The 18,305-nt window shown below is 42.6% G+C and overlaps 1 protein-coding gene across 10 annotated transcripts in view; it reads right to left on the bottom strand.

Moving 5' to 3' along the window:
• The window catches only part of ANKRD44 (ankyrin repeat domain 44), a 368,927-nt gene that overhangs the window by 19,610 nt on the left and 331,012 nt on the right, over positions 1-18,305 (bottom strand). For all 10 annotated transcript variants that reach the window (XM_051849303.2, XM_070070443.1, XM_051849305.2 and 7 more), the window contains exons 18-23: positions 13,904-14,105; positions 8,734-8,821; positions 7,320-7,437; positions 5,546-5,762; positions 1,700-1,787; positions 691-774 (exon numbers count right to left, since the gene is read on the bottom strand). In XM_051849303.2, the coding sequence (XP_051705263.1) occupies positions 691-774; positions 1,700-1,787; positions 5,546-5,762; positions 7,320-7,437; positions 8,734-8,821; positions 13,904-14,105 (797 nt within the window). The remainder of the gene's footprint in view (positions 1-690; positions 775-1,699; positions 1,788-5,545; positions 5,763-7,319; positions 7,438-8,733; positions 8,822-13,903; positions 14,106-18,305) is intronic.

The raw sequence follows: 18,305 nt of genomic DNA, 5'->3' as shown, positions 1-18,305 counted from the left end.
GACAGAATGCATAAATTCTTTTGCATAAAAAGAACTGTGTGTGTGCATGTGTATGTATGTGTGTGTGTATGTATTATATATATGTTGGTAGATACATATAGAAAATATTTAGAGGGATTGAAAATTTTGGAAAGAATAGAGTATAGCTCTTTGAAAAGGCTGAGGATTCTGGGATAACAGGAGAATTTCTTTAAATTATATATTCTTCATAAAACTTAATTAAAAAAAAAAAAAAAAAACATGTTCGTGGGGCCAGCACTGTGGCATAGTGAGTAAAGCCACCACCTGCAGTGCTGGCATCCCATATGGGTACCCATTTGAGTCCTGGCTGCTCCACTTCTGATCTCTGCTTACAGCCTGGGAAAGTGTGGAAGATGGCCCAAGCCGTTGGGCCCCTGCATCCACGCTGGAGACTGAAAGAAGATCTGGACTCCTGGCTTTGGATCATCTGAGCTCCAGCCACTGCAGACATTGGGGAGTACACCACTGGATGAAGACCTCTCTCTCTGACTCTGCCTCTCTGTAACTCTGCCTTTCAAATAAATAATAAATAAATCCTTTCTTTTAAAAAAGTCATGCTCATGTATTGCTCTTTTCAAGTAAAAAAAATAGGTATCTGGCTATTGTGAAATTGCAAAACAGAGACTATGCTGTATATGACAGAAGCCAACACCATTTCGGGACACTCACCTGCCTTTGTCATCTCTGCAGCTGACAATACTGGAATCTATGGCCCCGAGTAACAGCGATGCACAGTTCTCATGATCATTGATTCTGAAATGAAAATGGATCTTCATGTAAAAATTTCATTCTTCTAAAATTTATATTTTCCCTCCTATCCCATCTTTCTATGCATTGGGTATCTAACAATCTGGTGCATTTTAAAAAATTCTCATGTAAGTGTTTGTGGTACATTTCAGTGACAGACTCTGTCATCTTTAGAGGTTTCTTCCGAATCTCTACATGGAGGTAGGAGTTCGCTGCAGAGCACTGACACAAGATCTCCGGTAAGGAGTTTTGTATTACAAAGTAAAAAAGATAGGTTCCTTAAGATTTAAAATAACTCTACCACTGACATTGTCTTTATGCCTCCAACATTTTCCCAACCAAATTACACAGCTTTATGAAAAATCCAGAGACAATGTCAAGACAAGGCATCCTCAGGTCCTGGGTCCTCAGGATGACCGTGGAAGGCTGACCTAAGTCACTACATTCTCTAAACAATGGCTTCACACTAGGAGACTGGGGCAAAAATTACATTTATCCAAAAAGGACTTATAGCACATGAAGAATGGAGAATTACAATATACAAAAATGTCTTCCTGGCATAAAATCTCTCTAGCCATATGTACACAAATTAGTGAAATGTTGACTTAAGTTTAGAATTCAGCAGGCAAATGAGATTTATATCAGAAGAATTCTTTACATCATTGCAATCTGAAGAATTTCACATTTCATAGCTTACCCTACCAGGCAGTCAGTTTCTCTAAAGTGGAATGTGAACCACTCTGGAGCTGTGGCACGCCACCAAAGGCTGGGGGCCACACTATACTATCAGACTTAATTGCTTCAGCAGAAAAATGGAATATTTCAGTCTTATCTGTAACCTGAATGCCTTTTTCCTTTCCCAAAATATAATTTCTCCATATTTGTTAAAAGAACTAAAGCAACACCATTAATTTCCAGCATTTTTACTTACATTGCACAGTGCAGTGGAGTAAAGGGATTACCAACAAATTTGCGGAAACACTTTTGCTCCAAAAGAACCTCTATGCAGTTTTCATTACCTGTAAGGAATCAAAAGAATTTAGGGAGTCTCCAGGAAATTCTGTTCCACACAATGTTTTTTTCATTAAGTATTGAGTTCTAGCTCATGAATTTTCCTGAATTGGCTGACTATTCATTTTCCATAGAATGAAATTTACAAAATGCCAAAATGCTATTAACTATGTTCACAGGTGTTCTAAGACATAATGAACAAATAAAACAGTAAAGGCCATATGTTTTGGTGCGTAGAGAGAGAGAAAGAGAGACGGCTTCTCATTTTAAGCAGAATAGGTTCTACAATAACATAGGCAAGCTTCAATATGCCTATATTTATAAAAGGAAATTGACTTTTCACCCACATGAATAAGCTGACTTACAGTTATGTACCCTGGTGAAGGGGAGAAGACACATATTTGAAATGATGCATGTGAAAATGCTAGGACTCTAAACTCCTACATAAATGGCACTAGGAACAGTCCTTAGCACATGGTAAGCATCCCTCAGTATCTTTTTAATAAGCAGATGAACGAATGTGAGGAATTATTTTCAGCGAAAAAGCAGGTAGTTTCCAAATCAGCTGAACTTGAGAATCACACAAGGTCTCAGCTCCATCAGCTTACATGCCATGTGGTCAGGCAGTTTACCTGGTTTCTGTGAGCCCTAGTTTCCCATATATACAAGACTGGCTATGAACACCTGTTCTACTTACGTCCCAGGATGATGGGAGCTTTACCAACACAAGACCCAGGTGGGAAGGCTTCGCTACTTGGTCTTAGAATACACATTGCTGTGCTTGAACTCTTCTTAGCTAAACTCAGTGCTACAATAGTGAAAGTTTCCTAGGACCTACCCAGGACTGATGTAGATTGGACAATCTGCAATATTAAAACACAAAGCAATGGGACCAGTGTTGTGGTGTAGCAGGTACAGCCATTGCCTATGATACTGGCAACCCATATGGGCGCTGATTCGAGTCCTGGCTGCTCCACTTCTGACTCAGCTCCCTGCTAATGGCCTGGGAAAAGCAGTGTAAGATGGCCCAAGTGTTTGAGCCCCTGCATCCATGCAGGAGACCTGGAGGAAGCTCCTGGCTCCTGGCTTCAATCTGGTCCAGCCCTGGCCATTGTGGCCATTTGGAGAGTGAACCAGAGGATGGAAGATCTATCTGTAACTCTTTCAAATAAAGAATAATAATAATAATAGCCCACAAATCAAGCCTTTCTGGTACCTCCTTCCCTAAAGGCAAAGATAATGCTGCTCTTAGGAGGATAAAAAGTAAAGGCAAATTCTACTGTTCAGCTTTCTGGTCACATTGAACCCAACCCCTCACCCTCTATTCATATGAATTCCCCTAAAGGACATTGCTCAGGACAGCACATAAACACACCATTCCCTAGGTGGGGACTTTATGAATTCCAACCAAAGGGTCTGTATAAGTAGAACTGGGAACTACTGAACTAATTTTAATATTTCTAAACCTTCGCCGAAGGAGATTCTGCAAAGATGAGAGCTTGAACCTTGGACCTAGAGGAAGCCCACCAGCGGGAGGTGAATTGCTTAGGTGAGGACTCCTCCTCCCCTGATTTTAGATGGACAGGGCTAGGAACAGAGATCCTCTGCCCCTCCTCGGGTCCACCCCCACACGCGGAGAGGACGTGGTCTGTGGCAGGTTTGCTACCTACTGTACAACCACTTCTCTTACTGCTTCTCCCCTCCTGTAGTTCTCCATGCCAGAGATCTCATAGCTCGGCCCCAGTGGAGATCAGGAGGCACTCATCCTTTAGCAGGTCAAGAAGAGTCACAATACTCCAGTGGCAGGGGGGAAACGAAACCAGGTTGAAGAACTAGAAAATCTGGCTCTCATGGAAGCAGAACCAGTGAAAAAAGAAGACTACAGTGAAAACAGAATGGGAAGTCCTAAGTGGATATAATTAGAAATTTGAGCATACACATGCATGCAAACACACACACACATACACGCAAAACCCTTTCTGGAATTAATAATCAAAGTTACCAATTTAAAATCTTATTAGAAAAATGAAAAATGTAATAATAAAATTATAGAAGTAAAATAAGAAATACATGGGAAAATATCCATGTAATCTGAAAGATAGGATATCTTTTAAAGTAAGATTGGAAACCTAGATATCACAAAAGGTGGTATGACAGATTTAACTACAAAAACTAACTGCATGGACAAAGGCATAAGCAAGAAACAAAAATATAACACAGAAAACACACAGAAGATCAAATCACTAAGACAAGGTGTTCCTACAAATTCAGCAGAAAGAATATAGTCGTAGGTACTTCTACAAAGTCAACAGGAAACAAAAATGGGCAAAGGATAGAAAAGCTAATTTCCAGAAGAAGTGCAAATGGTTAATAAACATACAATTAGATAGGGAGATGCAAATTAAAACAATAAGATAATTTTTGTAGCCTTGAAATTGACAAAAATAAAAAGGTGATATCCTGGGATGGCAAAGATGTGGGAAAATGTTAACTTTTATACATGTTTGATGAAGTAATAAATTATGAGCTCATTTTTACAAAGATGGCATAATTTATTAAATTTAAAAATATGCATGCCCTCTTATTCAATAAGTTCATGTTTGGAAACTTCTAGTGCCATAATATATAAACACACATACTGTCACATTGTTTGTTACAGGAAAACAATCTGAATGCCAATAAACAGGGATCTGCTTGAGTAAATAATAAATTCCAGTTGTTATATGAGGGAACCTCAAAACATTTATGGACAGATAGAATTAAAAGATAAGTAAATTTTTTTTGAAATCTATGTAGACATTTTTCACAATACATATTTTCCATTTGCTTTTGAAGAATGTTCATGTAACCATGAAATTATACACAGCTATGAAAAAGATCAATCTGTATTGATTTGTCAGGATATGTGCAATAGAATTTTAAGTAAATGCAGCCAAAAAGAAATATGATGAGATTTGTGATAGGATTCCAGCTTAAAAAATGGATGTACCTTCATTTGCATTCATATTTACAAACATTAAGATTCTCAAAGGAAAAGCTTTGACCGACACATACCAAATTACATCAGAAAGTGGGCTTAGAAATGGACACTCTACTTTAGACACTTTAGCATTTTTGAAATGATCAGATAATTTTTAAATTAGCATGATCAGTAGTTCTGATTAGTTGTGTCATCAATTTTACTTTTTTTTTTTTTTTTTTGATAGGCAGAGTGGACAGTGAGAGAGAGAGACAGAGAGAAAGGTCTTCCTTTTGCCGCTGGTTCACCCTCCAATGGCCACCACGGCTGGCGCGCTGCGGCCGGCGCACCATGCCGATCTGAAGGCAGGAGCCAGGTACTTATCCTGGTCTCCCTTGGGGTGCAGGGCCCAAGCACTTGGGCCATCCTCCACTGTACTCCCGGGCCACAGCAGAGAGCTGGCCTGGAAGAGGGGCAACCGGGAAAGAATCCGGCACCCCGACCGGGACTAGAACCCGGTGTGCCGGCGCCGCAAGGCGGAGGATTAGCCTAGTGAGCCACGGCGCCGGCCTAGTTGTGTCATCAATTTTAAAAAGTGGGAAAGTAAATATTTACTCAATGAAGCTATCATAGCAGCTACAAGGGGGAGGAAAACTATTAACAAACAAAAAATGAAAAACAAAAATTGGGTGCAGGAAGATTGGAAACCATGGTTTACTGCCTCACACTGTGTTCTCTCCTTCACTGAAATCACAGTGGCCCTAGGTGGGAAGTCTAGTGGAATCAGTCACACAACAAGCAACTCACCATTGTAGCAAGCCCAGTGGAGTGGTGTGTAGCCTTGGTTATCTTTGAAGCAACAGTCCTCCTCAGAAAGAGCCATCTGGAGCAGCTCACTCAGCCACGTGGCGTGGCCCCTAGCGGCTGCATAGTGCAAGGGCGTCCTTCCTCTGGAATCTTTACAGAGAATTGACACTTCGTCTTCCAGCAGCATCTGCACACACTCTTCGTGTCCTGTCATAATCTTATGCGTTGCAATAAATAAACACACACACACACACACAATTAATTTTAGAAGGGCAGAAGCTCAGGCAACAATGCAGTTGGCCGAGGCAGGGCTGACAGTACAATGGACCTACGCCTGGGACACAGAGAAAGCAGACTCTGCACTACTACAGAGCTGGACAACCCCAGCAAAATTCCTAACAGAAAAGTCTAAGATCTGGAAACATCTCTTGACTCTCTGAATATAATCATGACAGGTACCATAATGTGGAGGAAAATATCAGCTTAAAAATAGAGGATGTGAGTGAAATTCTGTTTCTGTCCATGAAACTTAGCAAATCACCCCTCTGTGTCTTGATTTATTCACCTGTAAATATGAAAGTTGTAATGACCTCACAGGTTGCGGTGAGGACTCAGGAGAGGCTACATATAAAGGCTCCCAGGCTGGTGCACAGCTTCCAGGAAGTGCTCCAGAAATAAGAATATGAATTTTGACCATGACCATGGAGAGTTCCTCTTCTTTTTATTTATCAGGGTCTTTGAGACCATCCCCACGTAGCAATTTTATGATTTTCATTTGTTTTCCATTTAGATCATTGGTTGTACATTCAAAAAAAAAATAATTCAGGAGTAGGCACATGGCACAGTAATTGAGACACCACTTGAGACACCTGCATCCAATATCGGAGCGCCGAGGTCTCAGCTCTGTTCCCAGTTGCAGCATCCTGTGCATGCAGGCCTTAGGAGGCAGCAGGTGATGGTTCAAATAGTTGGGTTCTTGTCACAAACATGAGAGACCTGGATTGGGTTCCCAATTTCCAGCTTTGGCCTGGCCCAGCCCCGGCCACTGTGGGTATTTGGGGACTGAGCCAGTGAATGGGAGATCTCTTTCTCTGTCTCTCTAGTTCCCTTTCTGCCTCTCAAATAAACAAAAAGAGTTCAGACTGTACAAAGAATTGACTACAGGATATATATTTCAGCTTCATTTGTAATAAAGAACAATTAGAAATAGCATAATTATTCAAAATCAGGTAATCATGGAAATAAATTAGGTTACTTGCACACAATGGAGCATTAAGAATGATGGCAGAGAATATTCAGTGACATGGAAAAAAGTCCTTGATCTATACTAACAAAAAAAGCATATTCCGAATAGTTTCTTCAGTAGTCTCTTTTGAAATTTAAAGTAAATTCATATACAGAAAAAAGGAAAAGGCTGGGATATATATGCATTCTCTCCAGGAGGTATGATTACCGGTGATTGTGATTTTCTTCTCTGTGATTAGTGGGTTTTTTTTTGTGTGTGTGTGCAAATTTTCGATGATGTTCATGTATTTTGTAATCAGAAAGAAAAACCAATTCCATCAACCATAGGTGTTCACAGATCCATTATCAGAATCTAACAAGAAATCTTAAAAGCAGGACCTAAGTGGACCTTTCATTATTTTACCTTTGCAAAAGATTTCGTAATGTCTTTTTGACCGAGATTAATTGGTTATACTCAGTTTTATAGGGGAAAAGAGGAAATAAATTCATGGGAAAATTGCTTGACTAAAGCTGAGAAAGATATACATACCCCTCTGTGTAAAGCTGTGCATCCCATGATGTCAACAGCATCTACGTTTGCTTCCTTTTCAAGTAACAAAGAAACAGCATCGATATGTCCATATGCTACTGCGAGCATCAGTGGGGTTCTAGGGAGAGAGATATACTGCTTTTATAAACGTGCACACTTTCAGCCGGAGGACAGCTTTTAATTCTTGGACACTGCTTAATATTTTCTGAGTGTTCCCAGTTTGCCATAAGCTATGTGGAACACACTATCTGCCTCTGCTCTAATGCCATGTAGAGTGGTGTCAGTGGAATGAATCCCAGGGGTGGGGTGGGGACCTACAGGGGAAGGTTCCTTCTCCAGATATTCCTGTGAACCCCACCATTTTCAGGGCTACGCAGCACTTACTAAATATTAATTGGGCAAAGAAGCTGTTTACGTAGAAAACCCTCTTGCTTCTCTCAGAGCAGCTCTACGTTCAGAGCATTCTATGTTGGATTGCTGCTCAAGACGTCATCCTGACAAAGCTTCACTTCCCTCAAGAGAAGTCGAGTGGGGAAGAACAGAGAGCTAAGATGCAGGAAGTGAGATCCTGGGTCAGCTGACAGCATTGACTCACACACCTGGGGCTCGCCACAAGTGCTCTTTGCCTCCGCATTTCCTATTTGTAAGAGAATACGCCAACAGATAGAAAATACTTTGAAAAATCAAACTTGCGGAAAAGTAAATGTACAAAGGTTACTTAGTGATGATCTCGTGAGGTTTGTCCTACTGCCATTATTCATTTAAACCTGGTAACGTAGCAGCTTCAGAAGAGGATGTGAGTGGGTAGGAAGAGGGAACCAAGGAAGGGGATAGTTTCAAAAACGCAGGAAACATGGCCACAGTCTTTTAAAGGCGGTAATTCTCATTAAGATATGCACACATCCACTCTTCTTGGATGCACATTATAGCACAAAGCTAGAAATTCACCCAAATGTAAAAAACTTCAAAAAAGTTCATGAAAAATGCATATTTTGAAAAAACTATGCATGGATTTTTTTTTTTTTTTTGACAGGCAGAGTGGACAGTGAGAGAGAATAGACAGAGAGAAAGGTCTTCCTTTTGCCGCTGGTTCACCCTCCAATGGCCACCGCGGCCAGCGCGCTGCAGCCGGCGCACCGCGCTGATCTGATGGCAGGAGCCAGGTACTTATCCTGGTCTCCCATGGGGTGCAGGGCCCAACCACTTGGGCCATCCTCCACTGCACTCCCAGGCCACAGCAGAGAGCTGGCCTGGAAGAGGAGCAACCAAGACAGAATCCGGAGCCCCAACTGGGACTAGAACCCGGTGTGCCGGCGCCGCAAGGCGGAGGATTAGCCTAGTGAGCCGCGGCACCAGCCCAACCTACCTCTTGTGATTGAAATGTCAACCCAAGGCCAAGTGTGAGAACACTTACTGTCCTTTGGCATCTTTCACATCAACTGCTTCTGGGTTGTCTGCAATTTCTAGTAATAGCCGCAAACATAGGGTATGGCCGTTAATTACTGAAAAAGAAATAACAGACATTCTTTTAACAGACCAACACTACAAATATCCCTTGAAAATAAATTTATTTGGACTTCAAATCAGTGGTTTTCAATGGCTGCCAACAAATTCTCCTGGGTTTCCAGTTCATAAATGCTTCCTGACAAAGTCTGCACCAGTGTTGATCTCTCTCCCCCCTTCATTCTATCAGGGCCTTTTGCTTCTCAAGTTGTATTTTATTTGTTCATTTGAGAGACATGCACAGATAGAGGAGAGAGAGGGAGAAGGATTGGGAGAAAGAGAGAGAGAAGGGCGAGCAGTCCAACCAATAGTTCACTCTCTAAATACCTGCAAGGGGTGAGGAGTGTGAAGCGGGGAGCTGGGATCCAGGTCCAGGTCTCCCAGATGGGTGGCAGGAACTCAGTCCCCTCCTGTCTCCTGGGTCTGCACTGATATGGGACAGGGGTATCCTAAACCATGGAGTTACCTCTAGGCTAAATGCCTGTATCACCAAGGAGCTGGCACTTTGATACTCACCTTTATTTTCTGTGAGTTTTGTTCAAATTGAGGTCCTTTCTTGTCTCCTTGCATGGAACTGATAATCTCTCCCCACTTCTCTTTTTCATCCCTCTAAGTCAGTCACCCAATTTTATCTCATTACGCTGTGTCTGCCCTGCCTCTAGCCTTTTGCTAAAAGGAAGAAGGGGGGAGAAAAGGGAGTGGAGGGGGAAGGGGAGACAGGCAGACTGAAAATCAGGCTGGAGGAGCAAGGAGATGAAAAGAGGAGAGCAGAGGAGAGAGGGGAGGAGAGGAGAGGAGGGAGGAGAAAGGAGGGGAGAAGAGAACAGGTCCTGCGTCTTCTTCTGGGTCATCTTGCACTGGGAGGGGGAGCTTCCTACAACGTCCCGATTGATTACTGGTGGGCTGAAGCCAATCCTCGAGCTGATCCGTCCAGTCACTGCTGGGTGATGATTGCCTGGCACTCTCAGGAGACTCATGACTGGGACCCTGCGCAGGAGGACATCCTGGTGCTCTCCGACCTAGTCCTTCCCTTCTCTGCCTTCCAGGTCTCAAGCGCGATGTGGCGCCACTCCTGCTGCCTCCTCATCTTCCTTCCCCTGTCTGACTTGACTCGAATACCTCCAAGTTCCTTACTTGGGGGCTGCTGTAGGCTCCTCGCCCAGTGGGCCAAGTGAGTCCAGAAGTGGGCAGGAACTTGGGCCACAATGTGTTAACCTTGATGAGCTGGGGCGGGAACACAGGGACACACCCTGTATGCACCTGGCCAGTTGCTTCTGTTAGGAATTGGTGGTGCCACATGGGCTGGGAAGTGAACCTCTTGTGATGGCAGTACCTGGGGGGAGGCTCTATTCTCAGCGTGTTAAATGAACCCCCTAAAAAGCCTTACAAAAGACATGGATTTCCAGTCAGGGAGTAAGATGGGAACAAATATGTTTAAAATTCTAAACATGACCTTCTCCCCCCTCTGAATAATAACAACACCATAAAGTACATTGAATTTGCCTCGTTATGGATGTGGAGAGAGAAGGGAATAGACAAAGCTATGTTCAGTTGTTAAAGGATCTGCTAAGAACCGTGTTTTACAGTTCTTTTTATTGTCCGCCGGTCATCAGAGGCTGCTAATTTAACCAGGACACAGTTTTCAGGGACAATGCATATTAGAATTAGCTCACATTCATCCACATCACTCAAATGAACAATAAGAAAAATGCCACATTTTGCAGACTAGTGCATTCGGCTCATTCTTTGCACCAATACATTTATGTATCTCAGGAGGAAATTTTGGGGATTGGAGTGCAGGTAATATACTGCTGTTTTGTTTTTGCTTGTACAATTATACTAAATCTGTTACCACTGGCAAAATATGCAAGGAGTTGAATGTATGCCTGAGAGGAAATGATGAGCAAAGGACTGGCAGCTAAATACTACAGGTGATGGGTTTGGAAAGTGGAGGAACTGTGTATTTCACCCGTTCCTCTTTGCGTTCAATCTGATATTTTTAAATATTCAGAATCATTCCAAGGATATTTAATTTTTACTAAACATAAGGAGAAGAAAAAAATCATCTAACTCAAATCACTCACCAAGCATGCTGAATAGCAAAGTAATTTCTGCAATTAGGCTTGTCTTTGGTACAGATGTCTACTCTTAGCTAACGGTCTTCAGATAGATTTAAGTTCCCCTGACAGTAAAAGCACAGCCAAACTCAGGTTCTCATTGGCTGCCCATATACTACATTTTTCTCAATTGTTGTTTAGTAAAAAGATGCTATTTTCCTTCGCTGCACCCTGCCAGGTCCAGCTTTGTCTCAGTCTCTCCCTGGCTGTGAGTGACAGCTGTTTTTCAAAGACCACATCTGTCACTGCACTCATCTACGCCAAAACCTCTGGCACCTGTCCTAGCTCTTGTTCCTCATGGTAGTCTGAGGACTTGAAACAACAACAGAAAGATCTGGCGTCTCGAGTGAGTTGAAAAGACTCAACAGGGAGGATAAGCAGGTCCTCCCTGCACTGTCAGATTCTGCAGGGCAGACATCTTGTCAACAGTCAGAAGGCAGTCTCCATAGCAGGGGGAGCTCCAAATGGAGAGAGTCGCCTTGACCACTGGGGGGCTCCATTGGACCACGCCTATGTCACAGTGGCAAAGGACTGCTCAAGGACTGTTCCTCACCGATTACCTATTTAGAAGGGTGGTTTTCCACAATAGAAACAAGCTCTTTGTAATGATCAGGTATTACACAAGAACTAAAGTACTATCCTTGTTTTAATCACGGGCAGCTACCATAAAAAAGGAGAACGAAATCTGAACTTCATAATACTATGAGAATGTCTACGAACAAGACTAAAGTAATGGAAAATAGGAATTTATAATGTAACCATAGCAACCATCACTGGCCCAATGATTAATTTCCAGGTAATTATACAGGGTTTTCAATCTCTGTGTTGTTTTTCTGTAGCAGCTTGGAAATTCAAGATGGAAATATTTCTGCCAGGTCCATCATGCTGAGAAAATTTCCCCAAGCAATAAGAATCATAAAGTCTTTGACAAACAATCTTCACTCCTTTGCTTTAATATACCTATTATTTCACTGTGTAACAACTACTTTTCCTTATAGGAATGGCATCTACCACCTCATCAAGGGCTGGTATCACTGGATTTCCTGAACTACCTTCCTACTCATATGTGTGCACTTATCTAGAAGTGCCTCCACACAGTTTTTCACATGCATTGGGTAACATCCCTAGAAAAGAGAAATTCCTTACTTTTAGCAGTAAACATGTATTTTCTTTAAAAGCAAAAAAGTCTCTATGTGTATTTCTGATGCATCAAGAATTAGCTCAAAAGCCAAGAAGCATCACTGAGGCTGGCAGGATGCTGTACTAATTAAAGTATCGTCTGGCTGTAATATGACTGGTTTAGATCTGTAATTGATGCACAGTTATTCTTAAGTGTTGAAAATTAACTGAAATGTGATCCCTGTTGAACATGGTGGTGGGAATGGGAGAGGGAAGAGATGTATAATTTGGGACATGCTCAGGCTGACTTGCCCCAAGTGGTGGAGTTGGAAGCATACCAGGGGATTCCAATTCAATCCCATCGAGGTGGCATGTACCAATGCCATCTCACTGTTCCAGGTGATCAGTTTCAGTTCACAGTTGGTCATGGTGAAGGGACTGGGAGTCAAAGGGAACACATAGACAAGTCTAGTACCTGCTAACGCTAACCGATAGAATAAATAAAGGGGAGAGTGATCCAACATGGGAAGTGAGATACTCAGCAGACTCATAGAATGGCAGATGTCCTAAATAGCACTCTGGCCTCAGAATCAGCCCTAAAGGCATTCGGAGCTGGCTGAAAAGCTCATGAGAGTATTTCAGGCATGGAAAGCCAAGACACTCTGGCAAAAGATCTCTGTGAGTGAGATCTCAGTGGAAAGAACAGGTCATCAAAGAAGGAGGTACCTTTCTCTGAAGGGAGGAGAGAACCTCCACTTTGACTATGACCTTGTCTAAACAAGATAAGAGTCGGAGAACTCAGAGGGCTTCCATAGCCTTGGAAACTCATGACTGGAGCATAGGGAGATTACTGATGCCATAGACAGGAGTGTCAATTGGTAAAGTCAACAACAGGAGTCACTGTGCACTTACTCCTCATGTAGGATCTCTATCCTTAATGTGCTGTACATTGAGATTTAATGCTATAACGAGTACTCAAACAATATATTTCACTTTGTGTTTCTATGGGGGTGCAAACTGTTGAAATCCTTACTTAATGCATACTAAACTGATCCTCTGTAAAAAAAAAAAAAAAAAAAAAAAAGAAATTATCAATTCCCAACTTGACTCTCACTGGGATTAAACATGACAATAGGTCTGCTCTGATTTCATCATCATTTAAAAAAATCATCTATTATTTTTCACTTTATGTTTCTGTGTGGGAGCAAACTGTTGAAATCCATACTTAATGTATACTAAGCTGATCTTCTGTATATTAAGATAATCGAAAATGAATCATGATGTGAATGGAAGGGGAGAGGGAGTGGGAAAGGGGAGGGTTGTGGGTGGGAGGGACGGTATGGGGGGGAAGCCATTGTAATCCATAAGTCGTACTTTGGAAAATTATATGCATTAAATAAAAGTTTAAAAAAAAAATAAATAAATAAATAAACCTTAAAAAAAAAAAAAAAGTATCGTCTGATGACTCCTTATATGAAAGAGCTTTGAAATACGAATTGTTATGCTTCAAATGCTGTTTGATTTTGATGAACTGACTCTACGTAAATTATTCTGAAAATTGTGCCACACCTTGTGCTTTTTGTGGTAGACTTTGGCCAACAGTTCTGAACGCTTTTTTGAATTAAGAAAGAGGGCCAGGGGCTGCTTGGTCAGAGACCACAGCAATCACCTTCAAAGGGATAGCATATGAAAAGCACTTGGAGGCATGTAGGTAAATCTCATGCAGGAAAACTAAATACCTGTATTTTAAAAATCAGAATGAAAGAAGATGCTACCATCCTTTTATTCAAACTTATGAGTGTGCCACAAAACTAGGGTAACCAGATTCTTGGCAAGATGACCTACCTGAGGCATGAAGTGGGGTTCTTTTGGTTACATTGTCTTTCACAAAGATGGATGCACCCTGATTGACAAGTGCTTCCACACATTCTGTGTGTCCCTTAAAGGCGGCCAGATCCAGAGCGGTGCGGCCTTTCTCATCCCTGATGTCCAGGTCCACCAGTGACTGCAGAAGAACTTCCAGGGCTTGGTGGTGCCCGTTGTACGCCTGCATAGAAGAGACCAATGGCCCACATGCTCCCGCACCTCAGGGCCCACACCAATCCTCCCAAGGAGCTGAGCCTCTGAGGTCACAGACCAAGGCCACCCCCACAGGCACACCAGACAGACAGCTGGGATAATGATTGAAACTGGCAAACTGGACAGCCAGACGGAGAGACGGTGATGCACAGACTTCACAGTTACCCGTTGATTCCTCCTTGCTCTTGCTCTTGTCAATAAACGTGCTCCAAAAGCACTAAGTGCATTAACACATGCTTATTATACCTATTGACCTGGAAATCTAATATACAATAGTAGCTGAATGACTATATCTGTCACTTCAGCCCTAAACATACTAACTTAATCATAAATTTTTTTCAGGAGTCCTTTCTGTTAGCAACCCTGGGAAAATAAGCTATAAAAACATTGTGGACTTTGGGATTTAACAGAGGCACATAGATCCATTTAGAGTCTAACACTTTACTAATTCCCTTCCATGTGACCTTAGGCCAGTTCCTTAATTTCAGTTAGAGCTTGTTTCCTCATCTGTCACATGAGAGCAATAGATGCCGTCTCCTCAAGTTGCTGTAAGGACAAAGAGATTAAACGGAATAGACTTTGCATAATATCTGTATGTAGTTGATGCTTCTCTCCTTTATTTCCTCCACTGATTATAGTAAAAACATAGACTCAATTATGGGAATACCCTACCACTAGCACCAAGTTCAGACCTATCATGAGGTCTACTACTATGTCAAGATGAACAGGCTTCATACCTTTAGACAACAAAATTAAAAACCCGAACATTTTTATTTAGTCCAAAAGGTCAAAAAAAAAAAAAAAAGTATCCACACACACAAAAAGGCAAAGGTAAAGGACACAAAACCGAAGAGAGTACGGTTATTTGGTGGGGAGGGAGGATCAGTGCGGCAGGAAGGTAAGGAGAGAAAAGGAGAGAAACGGCCCGTCCCCAGTGTCTGCAGGATGTCAGTTTCCTCCTGTGCCACCTGGGCTTTTTATTTTTCCACAGCAGCTCTTAAACCAAGCATAATTTATTAGGGAAAAAAAAGCTTAGCACAGAAAAAGGACCAATTCCCTTCTTATACAAGGAGTTCTTGGAAACAATTTTTAAAATAGTAAAGTGCATGAAAAGAAAACTCACAGAAATAGAAGTATAAAACGTGTACATTTTTAAAGTGCTTTTTTTCAACTACCAGATTGGCAATGATTAAAAAGCTTATCATGTCCAGTATTAGTGAAGACTGTGAAAAAAGTGATTTTAGATTTGGTGTGACATTTGTAGAAGGTGATTTAACAAAATCTACCAAAATTTATAAAAAAAGAAACTGAAGTTTCAGGTAGTACATACAACATGACCTCGTTTATTTAAAAAGCAAACACATCCATGCATGCACATTTATGCCTATACATACTTCTGTAGACATAGAACATATTTAGAAGGCTACAAAGAAACCTTTAATGGTGGTTATCTCTGGAACTAGAGGGTGGATAATAACATGGACTTATTTCACCTCTTTTAAAAAAAGGTTTGAATGCTTTCTTTTGAATAGATGTTAACAATAACAAAAACTACATTTGAAGAATCCACAGAAATTAAGAGTCATGATAAATGTTTTTTAAATTTCCATTATGTTATTTTTGTTTATGAGTATGGTTGTGATGCTACACATTTAGCACATCAATTACACGGTTACACTCTATATAACATTTGGTCAACAATGGACAGCATGTTGGGTGGAATAGACTAGATGTGTGGCAGACTACACAATCTACGTATGTGTATATATGCTCTATGATGTCTGCACAATGATGAAACCACATAGGTGCCGGCGCTGTAGCTTAGCAGGTAAAGCCGCCACCTGCAGTGCCAGCATCCCATATGGGTGTGGGTTCAAGTCCTGGCTGCTCCACTTCTGATCCAGCTCTCTGCTATGGCCTGGTAAAGCAGTGGAACATGGCCCAAGTCCTTGGGCCCCTGCACCCACAAGGCAGACTTGGAAGAAGCTCCTGGCTTCAGATAGGCACTGCTCCGGCTGTTGCGGCCATTTGTGGAATGAACCAGTGGATGGAAGACCTCTCTCTCTCTGCCTCTCTGTAACTCTGCCTTTCAAATAAATAAATCAATCTTAGGCCGGCGCCACGGCTCACTAGGCTAATCCTCCACCTTGTGGCGCCAGCACACCGGGTTCTAGTCCCGGTCGGGGTGCCGGATTCTGTCCCGGTTGCCCCTCTTCCAGGCCAGCTCTCTGCTGTGGCCAGGGAGTGCAGTGGAGGATGGCCCAAGTGCTTGGGCCCTGCACCCCATGGGAGACCAGGAGAAGCACCTGGCTCCTGCCATCGGATCAGCGCAGTACGCCAGCCGCGGCGTCCATTGGAGGGTGAATCAACGGCAAAGGAAGACCTTTTTTATCTTTTTTTTTTTTTTTTTTTTTTTGACAGGCAGAGTGGACAGTGAGAGAGAGAGACAGAGAGAAAGGTCTTCCTTTGCCGTTGGTTCACTCTCCAATGGCCGCCGCGGCCGGCGCTGATCCGATGGCAGGAGCCAGGAGCCAGGTGTTTTTTCCTGGTCTCCCATGGGGTGCAGGGCCCAAGCACTTGGGCCATCCTCCACTGCACTCCCTGGCCACAGCAGAGAGCTGGCCTGGAAGAGGGGCAACCGGGACAGAATCCGGCACCCCGACCGGGACTAGAACCCGATGTGCCGGTGTCGCTAGGCGGAGGATTAGCCTAGTGAGACGCGGCGCCGGCCTATAAATAAATCTTAAAAAGAACGAAGGGAGGAAGGAAGGAAGGAAGGAAGGAAGGAAGGAAGGAAGGACGGACCTAGTAGTATGTTCTCAGCATGTATCCCCTCTGGTTAGTGATATACGATTGCATATAACAAGTAGTCTAATAATTCATATGGTGAAGAATCCCAAATTTACATTCCAGTCCTAACTTTTCCCTTTAATTCTAGACTTTATATAGAACTGTCTATTGCTATCTCCAATTCTTAACCCCCCTGCCAAATACGCTCCATCTGTAACTTCCCCATCTCAGTAAATGGCAACTTTCTTCTTCTAGCTGTTCAGGCCCCAGACTTTGGAGTCATCTTTGTCTTCCCTCTTCTTAACCCTGTGTTGTAGCCCTGAACAAGGACTCTGGGACAACAGGGTAGGTCAGCACACCCTGGCATCTCCTGGTACAGGGCTGTGTCCAATCAGAGGAATGGACACCACTGCTAACTCACAAAGAGGGGTCATTCATTCTCAGGTATCTGGCTGGAAAACAATTACCCAACTCTTGTTCTAATTCATACAAAGGCGTTGTTACTAACAGCAACCCTCAATGCCACTTCCAAGGCATCGTCATCTCTACTCTTTCCTTAACATAAATCGAGAATCTCTCCATTTCTCATTATCCATATTCCCCACCTTGTTCCACCAGGAACAAGGAAGCACAGGCTTCCTCTCTCATCCTGGTCCCCTGTAACCTCTTACTGATACAGCCACCAGATGAAATCCTTTAAAACCCACATAGGATCATGTCACGCCTTGCTTAAAACGAGCCTATGGCTTCTTCCCTGTCGACAACAAAATCCAAAATTTCCCATGGTGACCTATCAGACCCTCAGGATCTGGCCTTTCACCACAGTCACCCTCACTCACTCTGTTCCTGCCTCCAGTTGAATGCACACATCCCCTCCTCTAGGCCCTAACATCTGCGCTCCATTGCCTCTGCCTGGAAAGCCCTCCGGGCAGAGAGTCAACACAGCTTTCCTGGTACTTTTGCTCAGATTTCATTTTATCACAGTGGCTTCACAGAGCAGCCCATGTGACACGGCCTCCACCCTCTATCACATATATCCCAGTCACTTTCCACCCCTGACCTCCACATCACCTTTCCCACCTGGTACCTGTTATGTCTGAAGGGATGTTAAGTGGGCTATTCATTGCTGATGCTAGAATCATGCCTGGCACAAAGTAGACATTCAACAATTACTGATATACAAAAGAATGAATACAGTTGTTATTTCATTAGTATTAATGGTAGAAATGAATTTTTTTAAAGATTTATAAATTTTACTTCAAAGTCAGAGTTACGCAGAGAGAAGAGACGCAGGTAGGGAGGGAGGGAGGGAGGGAGAGAGAGAGAGAGGTCTTCCATCCAATGGTTCACTCCCCAATTGGCTGCAATGGCCAGAACT

This window comes from Oryctolagus cuniculus, chromosome 3, assembly GCF_964237555.1.
Source record: "Oryctolagus cuniculus chromosome 3, mOryCun1.1, whole genome shotgun sequence".
Lineage (NCBI taxonomy): Eukaryota > Metazoa > Chordata > Mammalia > Lagomorpha > Leporidae > Oryctolagus > Oryctolagus cuniculus.
Note: the sequence above shows the minus strand (reverse complement) of the source record. Positions and strands in the feature narration are given on the sequence as shown.